Genomic DNA, 26,687 nt, shown 5'->3' with positions numbered 1-26,687 from the left:
TAGGTATGGTGGTGGTTAAAAGCTGCAATACCACCCTGGCCGGAGGTGGCTCAGCGGTTGAGCATCGACCTAGGATCCAGGAGATGGCAGTTCTATTCCCAGTCAGGGCACATGCCCGGGTTGCGGGCTTGATCCCCGGTCAGTTGGGGGCCTGCAGGTGCAGGAGGCAGCCGATCAATGATAACTCATCATTGATGTTTCTCTCTCTCCCTCTCCCTTCCTCTCTCTGAAATCAATAAAGATATATATATATTTTTAAAAAGCTGCAATACCTATCTGCAGGTCAATGTTTCCTAAGAAAAATATTGAGCCCCAGCATAATAATCAGAGCAAATGTAACCAGTCTGCCTCAGAAAACAGGAAGCTTTAGAAGTTAACCTAACAAAGAATATTTCAGGAAAGTGTCATTCTAATGAGCTCACCCAGAGTAGTATTGACTTAGAACATGCCCTCCCAGTTGACCATGACTTGCCGTGTTCCTCAAATATTTGCAGAGCCTAACGACATTGACTTTTCTAAATCAGGACACAAACCTAATAATAAACTACTGACAATGAACGTGATTTGTTCCTTTGAGCAGCTGCAGGGCTGGCTTTTCTGCTGCAGAGCTTGCTGTCAATATTATCTCATTAGGAAGCAGCCATTTAACCACCCACTCGGTGCCCAGATCTTGGTTTTTCTATTTATCTTCCAATAGAAGGACCCAGGGCTTCGTGGCGAGATGGCTCATTCTAGGACTAGGGCTGGAAATATACAAGATGATCAGCCTGGAATAATAGTAAAAGGACACTAGAGCCCAGCAGAAAGCGTTCCCAATGGGCAAAGCTGAAACAATTTGAGCAACAAAATATACAGTGTAGTGCTGAATCATGACCCAGAGTACACAGTAAATACCCAAGAGTCAATACTGATATAAACAAGCAAACAGGGCAGATCTCTTGCACAGAATTTCAACTAATGTATGTAGATACTGTCCTCTCAGGGAGGCGGAGCACATCTATACCTCCCCATCCACAAATGTGGGCTGACCACGGGAACTGCCTTCCAGGGAGACTGTGGCAGGGAAAGGGGGGGAAAGTACCTTTACAGCGGAGAGACCTGGCAAAAGACCTCGGCCAGGTGACCAAGGTCAACATCAGCAGTGATAAGCCATGTTGATAGCAGGTACTATTGATAGGATGTAATGGGACTGGCATGTTACCTAGGTGGTCTTCCTCCCCCAAATCCAAAGCCTCCTCTAACCTCAGCAAAACCTCAAATTGAGGCAATTTCTACACAAAACCTAATGAGTACTCCTTAAATTCACAGACCAGAGGAGGCTAAGGGGACAAGATGGCAACGTGGATGGGGGCCTAGAGCAGAACAGGGATGTGAGGGGAAAGCTAGTGAAACCTGAATGACCCGTGGTGTTTAGTTGATAGTAATGTATCAGTGCTGGTTTCTTAGCTGTGACAAATGAACCACAGCAAAGGAAATGTAAAATAATTCTGAAATAAAAAGGTTATGAAGGAGGGGGAGGGGGAGGGAGAGGAAGGGAAGGGGGAAGGGGAAGGAGAGGAGAGGAAGGGGGAGGAGGGAGAGGGGGAGGGGAGGGGGAAGAGGTGATCTGTGACCTACTACCCTTTTATTTGACAGACTGTGGGATCCTTTTTCTGAGGACGAGGCAATGGCCATGACATTTCTACTCTGAACTTTGAAACCCCTATTTGTATTTCAACATATATTCATCTCTCTAGAGTGCAGTCCACTCCAGACACATCTTCTGCCTTCACGATCACTGGCATTCTTTTCTTTCCTTGTATTAGCCTCCTTGGAAATGAACCCCCGTTGGGCTGCAGTCATACTCGCGGCCTTAACATGCAGTTTCTGGTCAGAATTCTAATGATGGATTGGTTGGCAGGTCAATGAGTAATGTAACGTCTTCCCTAAGGCGCAATCCATTAAGCAGGCTTTACCAATGTGTAGTTGTTCTGCGTTGGGGGAAGCATTTAACCTTTCACTTCTAAATGCCTATAATGATGAGCTAAGTTATGACACGATTTTACCATAGATTAAGATCTCCAAATAGGATTATAGTGTGCAGAAGGATGGAGGAAGCCCAGCCCTTACAGATATAACACCCTGTCTAAGATGCTACAGTCTGAGAACATGGGACTAGACCCACAGAAGGGGCATCCTTCCCAAGACCTGCTTCTTCACCCAGAGTCCGTTTCTGACCTGCCCTGGACAATCCCAGATGCTTTCCCAAGAATTTGAGATTGGGACTTGAAGAAGCCAGTCGTCTCCACCAGCATTTGAACTCCAAGCACATACCAACCCAGCCATAGTGGGGCAGCCATTTCTGCACTTCGGAGAGGGTTTCACTCCACAAGGAACACTGCCTAGAGCTCTGGTTTTGACTTAGTTTCCAGAGCTCCCAGAGTTCTCGCCATTACCCTGAATAATCAGGATTAGTACTAAGTCATAGATTCTTGTCCCCTGCAGTTAGAAGTAAAACATATGCAGCTGTTATGAATTAAAATAGCTGGCCCTGGGCATCATTTTTATTTGGAGCCTTTACTTAGAAAGAAAGGTTCAACAGCTGTTTAATTGCATTTAAGTCTCCACTAGGTAAACCAGTGGATAGCCCTCAACAATACTGCATACAAAGAGGCGGTTACAGCCTGCTCTAGACTGTGTGTTTGGTGAATAAGTCGATTTACATTCTGGTTCCAGCTCCTTGCATCTCGGATGGCCAGGCTACCAGAGTGTCTGTGGCCCCGTGATCTGCACAAATGCTTCTACCTGTGTGGGGCACAGTGAGTGTGATCCATCGGCCTTCCTATTATTATTGTAAAAGGTTTCCTGAGGCTGTAATAAAATGTGAACAGTGGAGCCATCTGTGGGTGGTGAGATCAGAATTGACTTTATTTTTTTCTTTGTACTTTTCCCTATTTTCCACAAAGAGCGTGTATTTCTTTTTCTTTATCAGAGAAACATTTAAAAATAACAGGGACCCCTGTATCTGTCAATCTAAACATGTGCTTAGGACAGGGACGTGCGAAGTCTTGACTCAGAGGGAGGGGCTGACAGCTGGGCTTTCTCAGCCAGCATCCTGGGAAACTTTGTCCGGTATCACTCCATGGAAGGCACACTAATTTGATTTACATGGGAGTGGAGGGGCCCAAATAGGGCAGGACCCTGTCAGATAACCCCCACGCCTACCTTGCTTGAGTTTTCAGAGAGCTGATATAGATCCAAGGAATGCCATTTGGCCTTTGATTCTTAGCATCAAATTGCACTGGCTGTACACAGGTGGCATCAGGGTGCGTGGGGTGGGGAAGTTCATTAAGTGTTTTGTGGGTCATGGTCATGACTCCAGCTTTTGCTCCCAGAGAGCCATGAGAAGTGGTGAGTAGAAGAGTGATGTGAACAGACTGTCATTTAGACCGGCTATGTGAGAACAAACTCGGGGGAGGGGAGACAGGGCAGAAGCAGGGGGTCCCATCAGGGGCTACTGTGACAGTGAGGGGAGATGGCCTTGGGTCACCAGGAGGTGAGAAATGGTGGAATTTGGAGATACCTGCAGTCAGCGCTAACAGGATGTGACGAGGGACCAATGTGGGATATGAAGGAGAGAGAGTGATGTGAATGAGAGTATCTCTGTCTTCAGGCTGGAGGCCTGGCTGCCCTCTGGGGACCCTTGTCCTGTCCTCTCCATGGTTTCTCACTCTCGCTTGCTGACTGTCAACTGAACTAGATGGGGTCGTTTCTTAGAGCCTTCCTAACACTACCAGCGAGTTCAGGAGAAGTCACCACATCCACTATGGAATGACACAGCAGTCTATAAGGATCACTCCTAGAACCAAGGTGAACTCCAATTTTGAAGGAAAATATGCCATTTTATTAGAGTGCAAATGCCTAATGTGTAAAATAACATGTGAAAATGGCCAATGAGCCCACTTTCTGGGGAACAGCATTATAGAAGGAGACAGGGAGTGAGCCTGTAGTAATGGCCAGAGGAATGGGGTAAAAGCCATGTGGGTGGGCAGGAAAACCGCAGCAAGCACAGGAGAAAGTCATTATGAGAAAGGATCATTATTATTACAATATATATACATAATATATAATAATATATATTGCATTATATATTATTATTACAATAATATACAGTGAGGAGATGCAGGTGACTTTTTATGTAAGGTCAGGCAGGTAAAAATTTTATCAGACTGAAATAGATGGAATAAACTCCATCCATTACTGAGAGAAACAGAGCTTGGTTTCCAGTTAAGCTAGGAAGCTTGGATACACATATTACAAAGTGTTTACACAGTACCTCATATTCCCAATGTGGCTTGTGGGCCATCATAACTACTGTCACACACGTATCTGGAATACTTTCATAAGGGAGTTGACGCAACTACTATTATAGTACATCTAAGGGTAAATGGTTAACATTTTCAGATGTAGTTTTAAAATCAGTTATTTTTAAAGATTATGAAAACTAAATCAGCCCAACTATCATTTAGATTTAATGAAACTGCCAGACAGACACTTCATCAGAGCACTCTGTTCCTTTCTAATCTAAGTGACTCAATTATTAGGAAGGCAAAATATTAATTCAAAGCAAAAACACACTTCAACCAGCAGGGGGTGCCACGCACCAAGCCTGCAGAGGGCACTCTGGCTGTCAGACTTCTGCCCATTCCATCTACCTGCAGAGTGTTTAATTCTTTCCTGTTCTTACTGTGATTTGGAGAATATTTAAAAGGTTCTAATCCAGCTTCTGTTTAGCCTTTACTTTTTCTTGACTGTTAACAGTCAGGCTGGAACTTGCTGGGGCTGGGAGCAGGGGGATGGGGAGGAAGTGTTCAACGGGTCTAGAGTTTCAGTTTTGCAAGATGAAAAGAGCTCTGCGGATGAACGGTGGCGACGGCATAGTAACAATGTGCACGTACTGACCTGCACACGTAGAAATGGCTCAGATGCTAAGTTTTATGTTAGAGTGTATTTTACAATTAAAACTTTTATTTTTTTAATTGGAACCTGCTGATAACATCCTAGTGTGCTCCTTCATCTGCTAGTTGTTTTAAGAGTGCACTGTGGATTTGTACTGTCATTTTATCATGAGGACTTAGGTAGAGATTTGGGGACCAGTCTTAATTGCTTTAATCTCTTCTGAGTTTCCCTGAAAAAACCAGTCAACTGAGGCTCTGGAGACAAGTGTGAAGGGAGGGCAGAGGGTCGGTGGGAAGGAACTTACTAATCATTATACACCAAGAGCTTTCCACAGGTTATTTCATTCAACCCTCATAATATCCTGGGTGAGTGGCAGGATTTTTTTGCTCTTTTACCAAGGACACCAGGGCCTGGAAGGGTTGTGTGACTTGCCCCAGGTCCCTTTGTTGGTAAAGGGTGGGGCCTTGGGGACTCAGAAGCCTCGCTCCCTCCATATTTCTGGGATGTCTAAGGGTGTCCAAAGGGCACACACTATGCTCCCAGGGGCGCCAGATGAGAGTTTTCAGTTGTTTCTTTACCGCTGGTCCTTTCTGTCTTCCCCCCATGCACAAGAGAGTCATTTTCTCCGGGTTAATGTGAACAATGAGAAGGCAGGCTGGTGGCGCGGGGGTGGGGCCGCCCAGCAGAAACAAAGCCTCAAAACAGGCTGTCCTTGTTGGAGACACAGGGTCAGCGTGGCACAGCGGCCAGGGCCCGAATGAGGCGAATGGTGTCCCTGCGGGGCTGAGTGACAGCTCATGGGTGAGGTCAGCAACAGGAAGGTGAGGCCGGGTCACCATGCTAGTGGGAGCAGCATAAACTGCATTTTAAGATCAGCTGACCCTCACTGAAAGGGACTGTCTCAGTGTGTCGCGGAGATAACCTGGGCGCAGACATAGATAGGCCGCTGTTTGCTTCCCTCCCCTGCTGGCCCGGGCCCTCAGGCTTAAAATTCTGACGCTTTGGGCCTAAAATGTTTTAAATACTAAATATCTTCACCTTAAATTCTGTGTGGCCTCCACCCCTTGATGACATCTATTGTCCTCCTGGCCTCAAGGTCTCTGGCGGGCAAGGTGTGACGGGGACAATTGGCTTTGCTGTCTACAGGCCACTATGTCACCCTCCTTCCTTTCCAGCAGTGGCCAACCTAATCCCCCCTAACAAGGCTTATCTTGGGAAGCTGGGGGCCAAAAGTACACCCTCTTCTCAATCCTTAAATATAAAAAAGGGCAGGAAGGTGTCATGAGAGCCCAGGGATGTTCATCTGAACCCGTCTCTAGTTCAGAGATGATGGCTCTGGCATGTGCCCCACGGCTCTCTGGAAACTTATTGGTTTTTTTTGTGTGTTGTTTGTTATTAAGTGCCACCTCCCAGGGAGGAACAGAGACAGGCCCTTGAAAACCTCCTGGGACCTGATGAAAGGTGAGTAGGTTTTCTAGGCACTATTGTTTGCCATGAGTGCTTTTTCTCAACGTCGCATACTGGTTCTTTGAAGCTTGCCCTGGGTTCAGAAGGTCCGAAAAGATCCCCAGAATAATCTCATGGCACAATTCATGGTGTTAAACTCACTGTGCCCAAATGAAGGGCCATCTGACCCAGAGCTGAAAATGCAGTAATAAACTCATTAAGGTAAAAATAAAGAATTTTTCAGCAGCCTGGCCGGGCGTGGCTCAGCAGTTGAGCGTCGACCTAGGATCCAGGAGATCAGGGTCCGATTCCTGGTCAGGGCACATGCCCGGGTGCGGGCTAGGCAGCCGATCAATGACTCTCTCTCTCTCTCCCTCTCCTTTCCTCTCTCTGAAATCAATTAAGATATATCTGGGGGAAAAAAGAAAGAAAAGAGTTTTTCAGCAAAGGCCATATGTCAATCTGCTAAAAGCAACTTTCCTTTCCAGGTCACTTCCGTAGTTTGTCTGCAGATGTAGGTGACAGCTAAGTGCCAGGAGAGGTCAGCCAGGGACATACTTCTGTGGGACCAGGTGGTTTTTTATTGTTTTCTTTTGTTCCTGGGTCTAATGGCTTCTGGCTTCATTAAACATACAAAATGACCACTTAGCATGCTAATTGGGTGTTGTGTGTCCTTGCCTTGCTCATTTCACACACTGCCTGATGTTCATCCTTCAATTGGGTGTTTCTTGATATGTTTTTGAGATAATTTACAAAAACTATTTTGAAATGTTTGACTTGGGCTTTGCTGAATCCCCATATGCGGAACTGATGTAAATCAATAAGACACAGAGAGCTTCGGGACACCAGGAATGTGCTCCTGTTCAGAGCCCAACGCCCCTTAGGGGGTGTGAGCAGGTGCTGAAATTGGAAACTCAGGCGCCACAAGCACCACAGCCATGTCTGGTCCCCCATGACTTATTGTGATTATTGTCAGAAGGGCCTGGACTACGCATCTGATCCAGCCGAGGTGTGGGTTCTACACACTGTAACGTGCCCCCTGGGTAAGAAGAAAAGTGCTCCCTAGACTGGTTCTGTCTTTAAGCTGAGACTAATAAAAATGATTTTTGTTTTTAAAAGCCATAGAGAGTCACAAAATAAAATTCCTGGACGTCTATGGGCTAATCCCCGCTGAGTTACTTTGCCATTTTCATGGCACAACAGTTTGTGACTGCCAGCTGCCAAATTGTTCCCTGAAAATTGGGGACATGTTTTGGATTTTCAGTGTTAATATTAACAGTGGATTCTGCAAGGGCCTGGTTGAGGTGCATTATAATATTCAAATAATGGAAAGCAGAAAAAAAGCAAATTAACTTAAATTTAGTACAGGTACTTCTAGTGGGTGCTATGATGCCAATTACACCCCTCTCCCCCAAAGCCATTCACAAAGACATAATTCACGTGAAGAACATTTCTAAGCAAATCCTCTGCTCAGAGTATTTCATGGAGAATATGGAATAAAGTAACAGAGATGTCTTTTGGAATCACTAAATGGAGAATTTAAAAAGGAAATAAGTCACTTGAATAGTTATGTCTGGTTAATCAATCTATGTCACTGTAAATGGCAAGAAGATCCCAAACATCAGTGTATGAGTTTGCTAGGGCTACTATAATGAAGTGCCACACAACAGTGGTTAAAACAACTGGTAGTATTGCCTCACAGTTGTGGGGATGTGGGCAGGGCCACGCTCCCTCTGCAGGCACCAGGGAAGGATCTGTGCCAGGCATGTCCTGGCTTCTGGTAACATAACCCTAATCTTCACATGTCCAAATGCCCCCTTCTATACGAACACCAGTCATATTGAGTGAGGGGACCACCTTACCCACCAGGATCTCACCTTAACCCTATTTCCAAACAAGGCCACATTCCGAGGTACTGCGAATTAGGGCTTCAACAGGAATTTTTGGTGGACACAATTCAACCCATAAAAATAGAGTAGAAGATTCAGGTTTGAGCACAAATTCACACTTTCCCTTTTTACTACCCGCTGACATCAAAAAGCAAAGCTCAGAAAGATCCAGAGTGAAAGCCTATTTTAACCTTTTAAAGAAATGTTTCTATTAAATATATTGAGATGACATTGGTTAATCAGATCATACAGGTTTCAGGTGTGGATTTCTATGTTACAGGATCTGTATATGGCACTGTGCCCACCACCCTAAGTCAGACCTTGCACCCTCCTGTGGGAAGCACTGTAGTTTGATGGCATACAGGCAGGCTCCCTTAACTCTCTGTCTTAAGTGACAGCAACACACACACACACACCACCACCACCACCACCACCACCACCTAACCCTAAACCTAATCCTAATGCCACCCCAACCCCAATCCTAACCCCAACCCCAATCCTAACCGTAACTCCAACCCTAACCCCAACCCTAACCCCAACCCAAACCCTAACCCCAACCCCAACTCTAACCCTAACCCTAACCCCAACCCTAACCCCAACCCCAACCCCAACTCTAACCCTAACACTCCTCAGGTTATCTGGGACATCAATCACTAAGTGCTTTGCCCCGCAGTCCTAAAGGCTGCTGGGAGCAGTGAAGGAAAGATGCTAAGAGGAAAATGTTACTTTTCTAGTCTATACTCCTAAATCCACCTCCCCTTCCAAGTGGGGAGAGGACATTTGTTGCTTTTCTTGAAGCCCCGTGGTTCAAAAGAAGATCCTGGATAAGAAAGAATATGAGGGAAGAGCCCACTTTTGGGGAAGGAAATACCCTAAATTTAAATAGGAATTCTATGCTAGGGGAAAAGCGTGTATTGTAGCATGCTGACACACTAACTGTTGAAAGTGGCAGCCACATGTTTTCACAGGCAAAGGGAGAGGTCGAACCCACGATGTCAGGGCCTAAGAGTGCACCTGTTCTGACGAGAAGATGGATTTTCGTCCAGGACAGTACGCACTTCCCTTTGAGTGTCTGCAGGACCCATGGGGTGAGCTCTTCTCAGAGACCCAGGGAACAGAGCCTGACAGTGCAGGAGTCCTAGAAGATGCATGGAAAGCTGTGGGACCTTCAGAAAGCTTGTCCTCAGTATGAAATATTGTCCCCTGGAACAAACATGAAGTGTGCCACTCTGGAGTCTCAGCGACCTCTGCCATGTTCATTTCCTGACACTAAGAAGTTTTAAAATTAAAAAAGAAAAGAGACTCGAGAATAAAGAGCCTCTTAAAACTTTAAAAATAGGATAAACTGAGTATAAATAAGGGGACTGTCGCTCACAAGGATGCCATCGATGCCTTTCTGATCTTTATCTCACAGTTTAGTATTGATGGACTCGCGTGTTTATTAATCTTTTACTGTGTGTGCACCTTCTATGTCAGGCAGGGGGCTGGGTCCTGCAGATAAAAGGTGACTACGTCGCAGACCCTACACTTCAGGAAGCTCGCAGCCTTGGAGGAGAAATAGATGTAAGGAATAAATATGGTAAGTGCCATAAAAATGTATATACACAGTATAGTGACAGCTTAACATTTAATTTGGGGGGAAAAGCCTCACATTTTTTAATCACAATTCCTTTAGCCAAGATGTTGGACCAACTGATTGAATCATTATAAGAATAATGTATGTGAGACACTTCATAAGCTGCAAACTCAAATCCTACTGTTTTTAGTGTTGACAAAAGCTCCGTTTCAGGCATGGCAGCAGGTGCCTGGACCAGCGCCTCTGGCCACATATCTGTTCCTGCTCGCTGAGCCTGAGCATGGTTCAGAGGAGTGGGCCCTGGAGTCAGCCTGCAAGGCTGGCTTCTAACTGGTGCACTGGCAAGTCACTCACCCTCTCTGAGCCCTTTTTTTCCCTAAAATATGATGGGTCTTGACTAGTTTACAGCCAAGGTCCTTTCCAACAGAGGATTCTCAGTGTCTATTTTTATGGTGGAAATCTACCCTCGGATACTTCCAGTTACAGATGGTAGCATTAGAATAACTAAATAAATAAAGCCTCTACATGGGAAACCAAAACATTTTTCTAGATCTTAGGTAGTAGTCATGTCAAAATAAACCTGTACTTGTTTTAGAGCTGAAGAAGAGATGGAATATCCTTAAACCATCTGGTCAAGTTCTCCATCAGACTCAACTGTAGGAGTGGGAAGATGATTTGATAGAAGGAAAGGAGACAGGGGAGGTCATGCTCAGTAGCAGAGTCAGCAACAACCCAGAGCTTCCAGTTTCCTATGAGGTCCAAGTCACAGAACCTGGCATCCCAGTCAACTCAATTTTGACTCCCAGTCATTTAACACGGTCTCCAAACGCTGAGGTCTGTTTCCGGAACAGAAAACTTCTCTGTTTTTCCTAAAATACTCTTAAACAGATTCACAGTTGTTCAGAGTTTTTCTAATATGTTACAGAATTATGGAAAAACTTGCAAAGCATAGAGAGAAATAATGCAAACAGGGGAGCTGGGTTGCATGGGGTAACCTGTCCTGACTCAAACAGAAAGTCCTCTGGTCAGGTGGCACTGGAATACATTTCTGACACCCCACCCCCTCCCCCAGTTCCATGGGAGACAGATAGCTGGGAGGGGCTGGGTTGGAGTGATGGGTGGCTGAGAACGCAAGGTCATCGGCTGTCAGAGGTGTTATGCGATGGGCTCTTTGTCCTGTGTTGCCCTTGTTACAACCCATTCAAGTGTTGGATCAATAGATCCAACATTGAGTTGTGGACTTTGAATAAAAGATTCATTAATGGTTTAAAACATATGTAGGGCTTGATTTTAAAGGCCCACTGCCATGATTCATCCAGCTAAACGGTTCTGTGATGATGGTAAGAAGGGCTACAGTTACTGTGTCCCTGTCGCCAGCACAACCGAACACCTCTCACTGCCTTAGGTCCCGTTATCAGTCACCTACGATGAGAACTGCACACAGGCATTCCAGCAAGATGCTCACGCGCTAGATAAACGGGGAATCCCTGCAGGACTCAACAGGCAACGCGACCACCACCACAAGGGAAAGCCGAACAGTACAAAGGCCTGCGTTTCTTTTGCTCCGCTTCTCGTGTCCATCCAAAGGGCACAGTCCACAGTATAAGCTTGTTTATAAATAGTATGTGTTTGTTCTTGGTTTTTTGCTACTGTTGGTGTCATAAACAACCGTAAATTATGTACCATGTGCGTTGGATTACAGCGCGCGTAAGTATTTTCTCCGTGTTTTTGAACACTATGTTCTACCTCTGGACTGCCGCGGGCCTGAAGAACCATGTGCGGCTGCGTGTTTAAGGCTGTGTGACCCACGCCTGCTCACAGCTGTGTCTGGGAAGAGGGCACAGCCCTTGGGATGCAGTAGGTGCTCCATCAATACGTGTGGAACGGAGACCAAATAAGCAGGATACATCAACATCAACGTAATTAGGAAATTTACCAGGGAAATCAAAATATCACCAATTATGCTCGGAAAACGGGCACGGATGGTAATACGGTTGACTCTGGATGCTTAAAAACGGGCTGGAAATTATGCAGCAAGACAAGAGTACGATTAAAGGCAAAGTCTGCCTTTCCTCAGCACATAAGAAGTCCCAAGAAACACTGACGACCCTTTGTTCCCGGATTCAATGACTTCCTCAAACAACAATCGTTCATATTTTGGGATGAAATGTTTCAAAGACGTTAATTCATCCAGCATAACGTCACATTATGGAATACACGATGTCTCCCTTTAAAATAACCACTTCTCCTTTTCCAAAAACCAAAACGGGGTGGGGGTCTCTCTCCTTACCGTGAGCGACAGGGCCATGCACACGAACGTGAACCTCTTGATGTGGGCAGCTGTGACCGTGCTGCTCGTGGTCACCAGCTTATTGCTGGGGTTATTCTAGGGGGGGAGAAAGAGACAATGGTGACCAGGCTCCGGGCCATCTTTGATTGACCACACATGCATCTTAAAGAGCATCTCATTTGTGTTCTATTTGATGTGTCTAAAGTATAGATTTCAGGTGACAGCTTGGAAAATGGCTGTCACTTTGAGTCTCTCCTTCAGAAAGCTATTAGGTTTCCGGACGTGAACAGTAACCAGAGGGAGTAACAGACCAAACACCGGGCGGTGTCTCCTGAATCAGTCCCCGCCCCTTGGTGCTGGGTGCCCACCTAGCTAGCCCCTGGCTTCGGCCCTGTGTGCCCCTTCCTGGCCACTGTGGGCATCTACCTGAATGCCATGCCATGGCCCTGCTCTGTGACCTTTGGCCCTTCCTCCCCACCAAATGGGTTGTAAGCTGGACTGACCATTCAAGGCCCTGCTTGCCCTGACCCACACTCACTTCCCTGCTGTGACTTTTCAACCTGAATCCCAAAGGGAACCTCCTGCTCTTCCTCTAACACACTACGTGCTTCCAGGTTTCTGTACTTCTGTTCCTCCTTCTCTTGTTGGATCTTCTGATTGTCAAACACACCCCTTTATTCAAGGCTCATCATCGTCACAGCCCAAGGATCCTTAAAGCCTCTCTAATCTTTTAGGGGCCTCTGGCCTCTTCCTGTGGTGCAGACCACCGAGGTCAGATCTGGCATCCTGGTCTGTACTCAGGGGCTTGTGTCAAAGCCCCGTGAGGTGTAGGCTCGCTCTCCGAGATAAAGGGCTGTGTATCCCACCCATCTCTTTAGCTCCTGCAACTCAGCACAATCTTTCCTGAGTATAAACAGTGCTCAAAATCCTTTGTTAAAATGAATTTTAAGTAAATAATGCAGATGGCTCAGCTGTTTAATTACACATCCCTGAATCTGAGCCTTGCTGAGGCCTCCCCAGTGCCACTGCTAAGCATGCCCATCACCCAGTCCAAACGAGTGCCTGGAAACCAGCAGAGAAGAATAATTCTTGCCTTGTTAGGGATCCAATTAGTCCCAGAGCAGACTAATGCAAACATACTCCGCATTCAGCCTGATGAAAGACATACATGCAGAGATATTACAGGTTCCACTTGGAAAAGAGCTATTGATGCTTCCTTGACTTCAGAGGCTAAGGCAATCTCTCCAATCCCTTCCCCTTACAGACGCCACCAGCACAGACAGTGGATGAACTGACATTGTCTTATTTCGAGTCTCTAAAGCGTATCTGCTTTTCTGAATGAGAGACTGCTGCCCTGGCAAAGTGCAAATCACAGTGGGTAGGACATCCGTACATATCCACCCACCCCAGGGATCTGTGGGAGTGGTGCCTGGTGGGCTGAGCAAGAAAGTGGCCCTGGGAAGAATTAGGCACATGTCGCTGTGGTGACAGTGACGTGCCACGGCTCCTTCAGGGGCACTTTTATTTTTAAAGTAGCTAATATTTCTGCACACAGAGTTAGAATAAATGAGCATGTATCATTAGATTGGTATCTGTGCTTTGTTTTGTTTGCCCAATCTGCTCAGAAACATGCTCTTTGGCAGATGATAACTGAACATTAGAGAGAATGCATGCAAGGAGAAAACTCTCCCAGTTCAATATTGAGCTAGAACCATCAGAAGTTATATGAGAAAATTTAAATCTCTTATTCTGCAACCCACAAAGAGGCTAAGGATTTCAACTGTCAGTGTGGCGAATTCTGGAAGTCCACACAGAGGTGTCTGAGATCGGGTGAACAGATGCACTCCCATGAATGGCTGGGGCTGCTCAATGGAACGCCTGGAAACAATGGGTGGGGTTTCAAAAAGGGTTCTGAGCAAGTACCTCCAGCTTCTGGCTAGAGGTACGCTCGTTAAAGAAATTTTCTCATAGCGCCTAACCATTGTGATCATGAATAAAACAATGTTGTTCTTGGATGCTCCTAGCGAAACTGTATAGTGTATTGTTAAGTTTTATTATTTCAAGGGAGTCGAAAACAATTTCAGATGAGACTTTCAAGGCTAAGAGGTTCTAACACTTCAATACCTGCTATTCTCATCAAGCTTTATTATATAATCTTATTTTCCAAGAGCTAGAAATTTAGCAAGACGACTTAGGTCCACTTTGGTTTTCTAGGATTTACTTGTATACACATGTTCCTTGAAATGAAAACAGTGACTTCTAGACTGGGTGAAACCCACTTAAACACAGACTGTCCGCTTTCTCCCGCGAGTGACTCATGCCTCTGAAGTCCACACTCAAAGGCCTGGGAAGCAGAAATCAAATGCTTTTTCTAAGAGATGCCCTGCATCCTGACATTGCAAAGAATGTTTGCACTAGGTGGAGGGTCCAACCAATGGTCTACTGAGGGAACTCCATGCCTGGTAAACAGTTCCGGGCAACACCTCCACTGCCCTATCTCTCGTGAGGCTGTGTGGCGGCGGCAATCCAAGGAGTGTTTTGAGGTGAGTTGCTATTCAAGGGTGATTATGGGTGTGGGAATAGAGGCAGGTGATCTGCTAGAGGCCCTGGCAAAGAGGCTTCCTCTCCTTGCTTCGCAGGGCTCTTGCTGGGATAAGATAAATTGATATTGGTGAACACTTCTTAAGGTATACAAATGTCTAATCACTATGGGGCACACCCAAAAGTATTATAACATTGTATTTTAACTGTAATTTGAAAATAGATTAAAAAAAGAAGATAAAATGACATTGGCAATGGCTCTGTGCCAGTTCTGTAGAAATTCAAGAGTATTAAGAGTATCAGGAACAGTGCTCCTTGCCTACTTTTATTTTAAAGCTTTGCACACTGTCTTTTTAGGGGTCTGTTTTGCTAGACATTTGTTTTAGGGTAAAAAGTTTTAGGTTCAAATAATTAAGCTTAATGAAACAGACATTTATAGGATGGTCTTGACTCAGCCAAAGGCTACATATCCAAAGGGTTAAGTGCCTCCTTGCGCTGTGTCAGCAGCAGCAGGCCCACAGAGCTGCTGTCAGCAGAGACCTTCAGCTGCAATGAGTCTGCTGCACCCAGACCAGCATGGACCCCAGCCAGCTGCATGGAAAACTTCTGCGTGCATGTGCCCCACACGCGAAGCCTTCCGCAAGCTTCTGAGCTCAAGCACACACTCCTGTCTGTACCTTCACATCTGCTATGACATCAGTAAGTATTATTTAACTAAAAGAACAATCCATAGAAACAAAATCCAATGTATTAAATTTTTTGAGAGTATATTTTCCCTTTTGCAAACAATTTATCAGTAGGATTAACCTAAACATGAACATCAGTTTGGAGAGGCATTATAGGCTCAGCAGAAAGGTAAGCTTCAAGTTGCCTCTGCTATTTTCTGAGGGAAATATTCCACAATTACCTTTGATATCCCCAACACCGCATTAACCTTCCCAAGGGAGGTAAGACTGGGAAACATCAAAGTGCTCCTCACCAGAGATCCCTGTCTATCAAATACTAATTTATAGAGTGTGTTTCAGATATCACAGGCATGGGTTCTCACCTTGTCAAAAGCAGGGTAGACAGCACGGATTTCCGTCAACCAACCATATGGCATGTGACCCACGGGGTACGTGGCTGTCAGAATTGCCACTGCCTGTAAGAGGAAGAGCCAGCAGTTACCATCGGCATGCGTAGAGAGCATCTCCAGTAGGTGCCATCTGCCACGTGACAAAGCAAGCTGTCTCAGGTGTGACCGTAGCTAACAAGTCACTCTACAATGGGTGACAAGCATCAGCTAGCCACAGGATGGCCTGGTCAGCGGAGGAAGGGGCAGGTGCTCCACTGTGGCCCTGGGAGAGCACCTGAGGCCAGGGGCATGGGTCTTGTTTTAACGAAAATCTAACAAGAAACAGGTCCAAGTCCAGATTGCTGGTTCAAGAAGCCAAAATTTCAACCCAGGTCCAGACTCCAGAATCTTTGCTCTTTCCATAGAGCGAAACCAAACCCTCTAATCCAGCCCAATTCTTGAGTCTCAAATTGTGATTCTGAACCCTCTCTGCTCTCTAGATAGTCTTTGCTCAGGACTATCTACGCCTCCATTCTGTCTTTCAGAGCGACTGATGGTACACATTTGTTGATAGCTTTTTGTACTCTCTCCTCTGAGTCAACTCACTTCCAATCTGTTCAGGCAGCATGGCCCAATTTTTAATCTAAGAAGACGAAATAACTTTTTCTTACAGGAAGTCAAACATGTTCTTCCATGAAAGTAGGTTTCTTTCCTTCTGTGAATGACAAGGAAGGAAATGAAGAAAAAGCATCTAACCCTACGTTGTGGCCGACTCCAACTCTCTAGCTAGGGAGCAAAGGAGAGCAGGCTTCGCCGATTTTAATTAACATAACAGCCACGCCAGCTGTGGGGAAGGAACAAGGGTGCTGGAATTAGGCGGCCCGTTTTCAAACCTCCACTTTCTCACCTACCAGCTGTGTGAAGCATGAACCTGCCAGGCCTCCCCCTCTGCTCCCCCAGCGGAACCAGGGCAATAACACCACCCACCCATCGCACAGAGTCAACGAAATGTGCACAAATGCCGACACGTAAGTAGGTGATCAATAAACGTCCATTCTGTACCCCACATGCAGAGCCTCTATGCCATTGAGGTCACTTGAGAAATGGCTCTAATATACAAGGTTGCCTTGTTTATTTTAAGGGGAAGATGGAGTTCTAGCACACAGGTGATGGGGTCACATACTTTTTACTGGGCAACTTAGACTCTGGTATTTAAGTAAAACAGCGCTGTGTTCCAGAAGCCACCCAAGATGATATGACTCAATACACAAAATCCAGGAACAAACAGGCAAGAGAAGGCGTTCTGCTTGTGATTTATGTGCTCCTCTTTCCAAGCCAACATGAGCTGCTTCCCAGGACATGGAAACTGGCAGGAGACCCCGGGCTGGAGACATGCTGACAGCGCAGGCAGGGAGATGTGTAAACAGGAGGCCCTGAGGAGCAGCCACCAGCCTTCCCGAAGGATCAGCCGTTCCAGAGACAGAATTCCTTCTCAGAGGGCGGCGGCCGAGGAAACAAATGAAGTCATTCTATTTGTTCACACCATACTTGAAAGATGGAAAAGGGGATTTGACTCTTTCTCTGGAGTAGCTGCCAGTTTCCAGGTAAATTTCTTGAGTCGTGAGTGAGCTCCCCGTTTGGAGGAGGGCAGACTGCCAACGAGCACATACAGCCACGAAGGGTTGGGTGGAGTGTGCAGGAGGGCAGAGAAAAAACAGCAGATGGTCCAAATGGAAGCATCGGGCCTGAACCTGGGTATTTCCACTTCTGCAGCCGCATGGGCTGCTCCACTATCCTCTGCAGCTACAGTGAAGGGGCATCATGCTGACTCCATGGAAAAATGGAGGGGCCCCTGGGCCAGAGTCGGAAAATCTGGATTCTAATACTAGCCCAGCTTCTTGCTAGTTTTATGTCCTAAACCATGTGGCCTTGCCTCAGTTTCCTCATATGGTCATTGAGGGGCATGAATGAGATGTTTTCTTTTGTACTCATAAAGATATAAAATGAAATGATTCTAAGTCACCAAATGAGATGCTCATGGCTTCCTAGTGTGAATGTGTCACATAATTTATTATCACAGAATTACTTGTGCTCTCAAGACAAACTGGAAACAAATTTGCTCTCCACCTCCCCCGCCCCCATTCTTTACAAGATGACAACGAGTGCCCACATCCCCAGAAATCACCCTACCTCTGTAGCCGCAGAGCTGCCACCAAGGTCCCGGGAAACAAAGAGATTGACGATAGGCCTGCTGATCCTCTGTGTGGCCAAGATAAGAGCCAACGGCCACCAGAAGCTCAGCATCTTTCTTATTGTTGCATCTCCCTGCGTCAAGAAATAGAGGCATGAAATAAGCCAGCCAGAGAAAGACAAGTACCACCTGATTTCACTCATATGTGGAACTGAATGAACAAACTGAACTACCGAGCAAAGTAGAGACAGATTCATAGAGGAGAACAGGCACATGGCTCTGGGGGGCGGCGGGGAGGGGGGCGGATCTTGGGGTGTGTGTGGAGGAATTGAGCAAAAACGGAAAAAAAAGGGAGCGAACTCATGGATATGTATCACACTGTGGTGATTGCAGGGGTGGGGTAGGGGGAGGTGGAAGAGGGCATAGAGGGGATAAATGGCAATGGAATAAATAAATAAATAAATAAATAAATAAAGGTGAAAACAAAGAACAAATGGAGGTAAAAGTTCACTAAACTCTAGAAGCAGACAGGAAGAACAATTCGGAGTCAAAGCCTTTCCTTTTGGTGTCAATCATGAGTCAATTCACTATACTCAAAAATAATATAAAGAAAAGCATCTGTAGACAAGCCAAGCTGAATTAAAATAAAATGTACAGTGAAAATAAAATGAACTCAGACAAGTTGGCAAGCTACTGTAAAATCAAAACACACATTTAGCCTTGAGGGAGCCAAACCACTATTTTCCACACAGGGCAACTCTAACCCAGGCAGAAACCAATGCCATGGCCTGAGAAACAAGTTGGAAATTAGTTTTTGTTTAAAATCACCAAGCTGACTGGGCTAGAAGCGATGTCAGTAAGAAGTAACTATTTTTTATTATTATTCTTTTTTTGAAATGGAATTTATTGGGGTTACATTGGTCAATAAAAGTATATAGGTTTCAAGTGTCCAAGTCTATAATACATCATCTGTATATTGTATTGTACACTCACCATCCAAAGTCTGTTCTCCCTCTGTCACCATTTATCCCGTTTACCCTCTTCTGCCTGCCCCCACCCCCAAGGGGTAACTCTTAAAAGTAAAAAATTATTATAATTTTAAAAAGTATTTTGGAATCAGCTCACAAACGTGCCTGATTATTTGGGCCGTATACACACTTCCTACAGAGGTCCTTATTCTCAAAGCTCTAATGGAAGTCACGGAAAGGTTCAGAAGCGTAAGTAAAATAAAAGCATGGTAAGGAAAATGTGATTTGTTGAGAATTCTAGAGCAGAGATGTGTGCTACCTCTAGCCTGGCTTTCGCTATTTAACTTCAGTTTATATTCTTCATGACAGTATAAGTTACATCAAGGGACCGTCTCAGCCACTTTGTTCATTTCCCTTTGCTGGTGGCTGCATGTTAAGAGATGAAGTGTGCTCCCATCAAGGCCAATTTGATGTGGATGTCCTTGGGACGGAAATAACTAGGTCAGGTTTTATTGGTGGCCTGACCTGGGACTGAGGTAAGTGAGCAATCCAATTAATGTTCTGACACGACAAAAGTAACATGTGGTCAAAGGTGGGGTCAGGGGTGGAGTGTGGTGATTTATTCAGGGCTACATATAATCACGCACATCTGCCTTATAGCCAGATGGAAATAAATCCAAATGATGTCTAATACAACGGAGAGGAAAGATCAGCATACATATAAGCAGACACTGTGAATACCTATGCTGAAAAGGAAGCTTTGGTCATTTGTGTAAGATTGTACCCTGCTTGTATCTTACTCAAATTTCGAAGCATGGGCTAAGCTCTGCCTCCACCAGGGAGGCGTCTCAGCCCAGCTCTGCCTCCATCGGGGAGGTGTCTCGGCCACATCACCAGCTTCCCCCTCTCGGCATCAGTGCCTTATGTGTTCTCACTGCATCTATGTACTGTCTTGGGTTCACGTCTGTTGCTTCTGTACTGGTCTTACCTGCCAAATGGGACGTAAAGCTGCTTAACAGTAGAGATCATATTTTAAAATTTTCTTTGTCTCCCTATGGTACCTAAATGCCCCTCACTCCACAGAAGGTACCTGAATGAGCAACTGTGTTTGGCCAACATAGAAAGTAGGAACAAAGCCTGGATATCTGGTGTAAATGAAACATAATCAAGTGTGAGTTCATAGGTACCATGGGGTTAACGTCTTTGTTGACTGCAGACTGACTTACTTTTGACAATACAGAGTAAGAAAACCATCAACGCTGTATGAACTCCTCGGCCTGACTTGCTCTGTGCCCCAGTCTCACAGAGATGAGGAGGCTGGAGAGCGACCCCTGAGATGGCTTCCACCTCCAGGGGCCACGAATTCCCCACCTGCCTGTCCTGTGGACACTCCCCGGCCCCTGACACATCAGCGAGCGTGCGGGGTGACACGATCCCACTCCGTGCACAGGCGGGCTGCCGGGGCCCTGAGGACCTACCCCCAGCTCGGGCCCGCTGCGGTCGGGGATGATGTCGTGGATGTTCCGGTAGTAGCCCAGGCACAGGGTGGCGCAGCGCACCAGGGCGCCCATGTACAAGGAGAGGATCGGGATGAGCAGCGGCTCCCGGCACTCCAGGTGGCTGTGCAGCAGGATGGCCACGAAAACGACCTGCGAAGGGAGGCAAGAACGGGTCAGAGGGGGGAGGACAGCACCAAGCAAGAGGCACGGCCCGACTGCCCGCACCCGGAGGGGGCTGATTTCGGAGCGGAAACCTCCGTGTCGATGAGAAAGAGGAAGAAATTGGGCTGCGGCTCCACGCTGCTCTGGCGGAACTCAGGGCCAGACGCCTGGGAGTCACAGGGCGAGCACACGATCATTGTCACGTTCACCACCAGGATTCTTTGAAGGCAACTGCACATCTGGTTAAGGCTACTGCTAAAAAATATCTACAAATGTTGGCTTCCCAGACCCCAAAAGATACATTAGAGCTTTTCCCTCTGAGGCTGGATACTGAGGTGCACATATAATCCACACCTGAGGACCTAAGTAACTTTACACACACACACACACACACACACACACACACACACACACACACACACACACACACACACACACACTCTCAGTGGTGATCAATGACAGTATACAGAAAAGTAGACATTAGCGTTTATAAGATGGAATTCACTAAAAATGCTACAAAAGCACCCATATTAGTTATTATAAAACAAGCTAAGTTTAAAATATTAACTTATAAAAATGGAATTGGCAAAAAATAGGCAAGAGGGATATAAGCAATAATAAAGTCTCTAACACAAATATAATAATATACTTAACTTCCCTGTCCTGCAGAAATCTGCAAAGCAACCCAGCCTCCGTCTAGAGTCCTGGGACCCACACGTTCAGAAGACCACTGAGGTGTACTGAGTGTAAAAGTTGGGTAATGGGCAAGGGGGGGATAGCCCTGAGTTACACCAACCTTAATAGCCAAATATCCACCAAATGATAGGCATGTAAAATACACCACCACTGAGTCATCCTGACCAAAGGAGGCTTATCCCAATCACTGCATTATCAAGAAATCAGTGATGAAAGAAAGTTAAAAATGAAGCTGGAGGCTGAGCATGATCCATTGAATGAGCACATTCATTGCCATAGTGACCACAGAAAAGCAAGGTGGTCCAGAGAAACTTTTCTGAATGAAACAAAAGTGTTATCTATAGAGGTGATTTGCTCATAGCACAGGCTGGCACTTGTGCCCAGGCTGTAGTTTCAAACCCACTAAATGGATCAGACCCCAGCACAGATGCCCTTGAGGGATGGACAGAGGTACTGTGTGGCTGCGTAGACACACCAGGCTGCTCGAAGCACACATGATGTGAGCAGACACAGGTTGGGGTGGCACTCAAAGCCACGCTCATGCTCATGCTCTTCCAGGATACAGCAGAGTCCAAAGACAAAAGCAGAGATGCCCATGGCTGTCGCCATGACTGTTGCTTCCCAGTAGAACAACTATCCTGTTGACTAAAAACTGCAGAGACCAACTGGGGAAACCTTGTGAAGAATCCATTGTGTTTGGATCAGAAGATTGAGAGTTTTGTGCTGGGGCCAAGATGCCCACATATTTCACTAATGAATTAGGGGCATTTAAGGCGCCCTAACATGCAAACTCAGACTAGTATGTCTACAGCAAGCATAACATCAGACACATGCAAACCTACAGTGAAAACTGAGATGGTCAAATTTAGAAATTTAAAGCTTGCATGAAAAATGAATAGGTGAAGGCCAATCCTTTCTCTGCCAAGTCCAGGAAGGCTTCTGGGGCCATCAGGACGGCCATGCAAGACCAAAAAGGAGGATCTGGACTTGAAGGAATAGGGAGCCACAGGCACAGACATAAGTGTGGAGATGACAAGAAAATGGTCTGAGGAGCACGGTGGGCTAGAGCGGGGTGGAGGGGCAGGAGGCTGCATTCAGCCAGCAGTGCTCCTGAGGTCAAGGTGAAGATTTCGTCAGTCTCTCCCATCTTTTTAATGACTTGGTGCCATGTGGTCCAATACTTATCATAGCCCTCACATCTTTCATGGTAGATTGTATCATTTAGCAATTTAAAACAGCCCCTGAGCCTTTGCGTTTCAATCCAGAAATACGATTTTGAATCTGACATAGCCATCAAAGAATGTTGGATTATTTTCTGAGGGAAACCTACTGTCTCAGTGCCGAGGGTTTTCCCAGTGAGAGCCTGTTATGTGCTGGCCCCATACTAGGTTCTGAGGAGTCAGCGATAAATCACAGTCCCGGGCTCTGTAATCTTGGAGCTGACAGTCTGGTGGAGAAGACAGAAATGTTGATCAAACAATGATGCCAGCGAGCGACCGCTGACACACTGTGACAAGGCCTGAGAGGGAACGAGGATGGTGGCTAGAGAGCCAGGCTGTGGGGTAAGGGAGGGCGCCCCAAGTGGAGTGTGTCTGAGACCTACTGCCTCAGCAGAAGCAGAGGGGGGAGGTGGGGAGTCAAGGGAGGCGGAGAGAATTGAGGCAAACATTACCTTCTGGGCAGAGGGATCCAGGCAAAGACCCCAGTGGGAGGGGGCTGGGCCACACCGAGGTCCAGAAAGGAGGACCTGCAGCTGGAGTGCCGAGAGCAAGGGGACAAGAGGCCAGTGCCCGCTGGAGAGGAAGCGGGGACCCTGGGTCTTCAGCCCCATGCAGGCCATGATCAGGACTTTGGCTTTTATCTCATGAACACCAGGAAGCAATTTTAAAGCAGGTTCCAGGCAGGGGGTGAGGTGGCTGGAATTTCACTGAGAATAGATCACCGTGGCTGAGGAGGGAAGGATGGAGAAGAGCCAGGGCAGAAAGGAGGAGCGTTAGGACGGCTCAGGTAGTGCTGGTGACAGGGGTGATCCCTTGGACCAGGGCGAGCACAGCAGAGATGGGGAGAAGAGGGTAGGAAAAAAAAAGTCTAGGGTTAAAACTGAAAAGGCTTGGTGATGAGAAGGGATGCTCTAGGGTGGCTCTCAGGTGTGTGACCAGATCCGTGGGATCTAGCTGACTTCAGAGGGCAAGTGCCGCCCAGGCCAGGTAGCCCAGTTGGTTAGAGTGTCTTCCCAATATGCTAAGGTTGCGGGTTTGATCCCTGGTCATAGCATATACAAGAATCAACTAATGAATGCATAAATAAGTGGAACAACAAATTGATGTTTCTCTCTCTTTCAAATCAATCACTAAATTAAAAAATTTTTTAAAAAGAAGGCGAGGGTTGATGACAGCAGAAAGGTTAAAGGGCTGGAGATCCCAGGGAAGTCCAACAACCAACCTCAAGAGAATTCTCATTTTGATATTGAGAAAGCGAGGGACAGCCAGGTGATTGTGATATTAAACAAACACAGCAACATTTTTCATAAATCCCTTGGCAATATAATTTTAACATATGGCTATTACAATAATAGTGGCACAGAAAAGCACTGCGTGTTTGAACCAAACCAAGAGGCTTTTTTTGTACTACCGCGTGAAATCAATTAACTTAGTAAAAATTTTTTAAAAATAGGAGTTACCACTGCAATCCAAAGCATTATCAACTATTTTCCTTTTACCACTGGTGATTACTTGCTATCTATGCCATAGTAGTATTTCGAAGGACTTTGCCTAGGATCTATTTACTCACTATCAAATTCAGTAATTAACAAATGCTATCAGGTAATAAGAGGAATGAAGCTGAGCGTGGAAAGGTGGGGGGGGGGTGTAAAAGACTTAAGAACAAAAATCAAATTTACTCCCCCAACCATACTGTGTTAGGAACTCAAACTACACAATAACGGTTTAAAATAACGACTTCACCAGAAATAGACAGAAGCCAGATGCCAACTGAATCCAGCTTCCATGGCTCCTACTAACCAGACACATTTATTCTGAACTTGGGAGCCCTCCCAACAGGCCAGGGCCAGGACCAGGTTTACAGCTGAGGAGGAAAACGGCTGCAGGTTCGCACGCACGTGGGTATGCACGAGGCACACACAGTGCTAGCGGAAATGAATTTAAATTACTTTCAATTGTGATCCATGGAGCAGATGCAATTAACCGGGAGATTTAACTCTTGGTCTTTAGGGAGGGACTGACAGTTTAACAGGAGGTTATTTTAAAAAGATGGCTCAAGGACCAGCGTGTACACCAAGGGAAAACCAGGAAGGAAAGCACAGGAATGTTCACGGGCTGGAAGGGAGGATTGGGAGGGGAGCGTAGAAATCAGTCTCACCTCCTCCACCACGAAGAAATCATTCCCCTAAACCCCCGAGGGAAGGAGCTAAGTCTAATTTATAGATTACAGAAATTAAATCTAATTTTCTGCCGAAATTTTTCATGTGGTATCCTTGGTGGAAGAAGAAAGGACAGAGAACGGAAAACCAGGGCTGGTGCCAGACCCCAGGGAACTGGACTCGGCAGAAAGTGCAATGAGGCTCCTTCTCAAGCAGCATCTGACTGCCTGGTTCTTTTAAATGTGGGGAGATGATGCGAGGATGGCAGCCCTGTGTGGCAGCAACGCGGGCAACAACATTTAAGAAGAATTCCTAAGAGCTCTCTCTAGAACCGAGCAACAGGCCACACACAGCGCCGAGTGTCCATGCAGCCAAGTGCACAGCGACCCTGTGATGACCCCAAAATGCCCACCTGTGGCTTTTTAGTTATTCCACATGCAAGCTCTTTAAAAATAAAGGTTAGAACCTCTGATACTAAATTTAACTTCCTAACACCTTAATTCTAGCGAGATTACACACACTTGTATCACAGGAGGCTCATTTTCTCATTTGTTTCAAAAACATTTACTGAAGCCCACGTTTGATTTGAGTAATGCAGGAACATAGCACAGAGTGAATGAATGGAGTCTGTCCGTGAGTCTGTCACTCATCAGAAAAGGGCTCCAAGAGCTCTGACACCCAGACCATATTTACCTGAGCTATGACATCTGAGATTGAGGCGCATCCCACCAGGAAGCTGTATTTGTGTTTTAAGAGGATGCCAGCATGGGTCCATGCCTGCCAGAAGAAAAAGAATTGGCATGAGGTACACCTTTGGGATTATATTATTTCTGGTCATTGTGATATAATGGACATCCCTGAAATAGACTTTATGCCCTCTAAAACCTCAGTAGTGCAGGTTGGTATATCTTTGGTTGGTAAAATGATTGTAACTGGTGGCTACATCCCTGTTAGATTTTTAAAGAGGAATCAGTGACTGCACAGTATTTATCTTATACCAACTATATGCAGATTAGTGCACCGGTTAGGTTCACAGGCCTGGTGGGAGAGCTGGGTGGACACCAAGAATGGAGAAAGCTGGTCACTCTCTTGGAGCAGTCGGAATCACGGAGCAGCAGCTTCTCCGTAGAAAAAGCATGTCATAATGAGGGCTCTCACTTGGTCCTGAGTTACTACAGTCATTACAAGCTCTCACTCATTGATTAGGGTTCCACTGTTACCTTCTCTTCAAGTTTGGACAGGACTTGACCTGCCACTTTGTGCCTTTGAGGGAAATTAAGAGGAAAGCCCTTTAAGGGGAGTAGGTGATGAAAAGCCCAGGGGACAGCAGGTTTGGAGAAGGCTTGAAGTTCACGAGAAGATTGCTATAAGGACTATCCTAACTGGAAAGGTCAACCGGCCTGACCAAAAATAGCATTCAGCTGTGCTAAACAGGTCTGTGTCAAGACTTTACATAGCAGCTGCTACATCTACTTCCTTCCTCAGCCTATGGGTCCCAAGGTGCCAAATGTGAAAAGAAATGCAAACTATAGATAACATTTGCAAACAGCAGCTTCTGGGCTATCTTTGTTGACCAAAAGCCATCTGGATGATAAGCTTTGTGGTTTTCAAACATTATCTCTCCAACCAATATATCAGGGCCATGCTACAGGGGTGTGTGTGTGTGTGCGTGTGGGCCTATGTGTTTGGGGAGATGACCTGCTCTTTAGAAATGCTCCTTAATTTGTTTTTTATTAGAAATCTCTTACCTTTGGGGTCTTTGGGGGAACCGATAGAGTAACATGGAAGAAAAGGGTGCCAATCACACACGTTTTTGGTGTTATACTGAGTGTTAGAAACTCTACCATGGCAAATATATGCCCTACAAACTGGTGGAAAGCTGTCAATAATCTAACTGGAGGCAAACTAAGACTTTGGTAACATCTGAGAAGATGGGCCATTTATTTTTACCTGGCTTCATTCTTCCATGGATTTGGGGCTGCAGCCTCACTTTAATACAGATATCCACTCCCTCATGCGTCTAATGTATATAAAACCTGAGGCTGGGATGGTAAAAAC

The 26,687-nt window shown here is 46.0% G+C and overlaps 1 protein-coding gene across 1 annotated transcript in view; it reads right to left on the bottom strand.

Annotated features, from left to right (window-relative positions):
• The window catches only part of ANKH (ANKH inorganic pyrophosphate transport regulator), a 112,111-nt gene that overhangs the window by 7,359 nt on the left and 78,065 nt on the right, over nt 1-26,687 (bottom strand). The window contains exons 4-8 of the mRNA XM_087815339.1: nt 25,323-25,406; nt 20,372-20,542; nt 17,925-18,059; nt 15,729-15,821; nt 12,140-12,235 (exon numbers count right to left, since the gene is read on the bottom strand). Of these exons, the coding sequence (XP_087671465.1) occupies nt 12,140-12,235; nt 15,729-15,821; nt 17,925-18,059; nt 20,372-20,542; nt 25,323-25,406 (579 nt within the window). The remainder of the gene's footprint in view (nt 1-12,139; nt 12,236-15,728; nt 15,822-17,924; nt 18,060-20,371; nt 20,543-25,322; nt 25,407-26,687) is intronic.

This window comes from Miniopterus natalensis, chromosome 3 (assembly GCF_054644295.1).
Source record: "Miniopterus natalensis isolate mMinNat1 chromosome 3, mMinNat1.hap1, whole genome shotgun sequence".
NCBI classification, from domain to species: domain Eukaryota; kingdom Metazoa; phylum Chordata; class Mammalia; order Chiroptera; family Miniopteridae; genus Miniopterus; species Miniopterus natalensis.
Note: the sequence above shows the minus strand (reverse complement) of the source record. Positions and strands in the feature narration are given on the sequence as shown.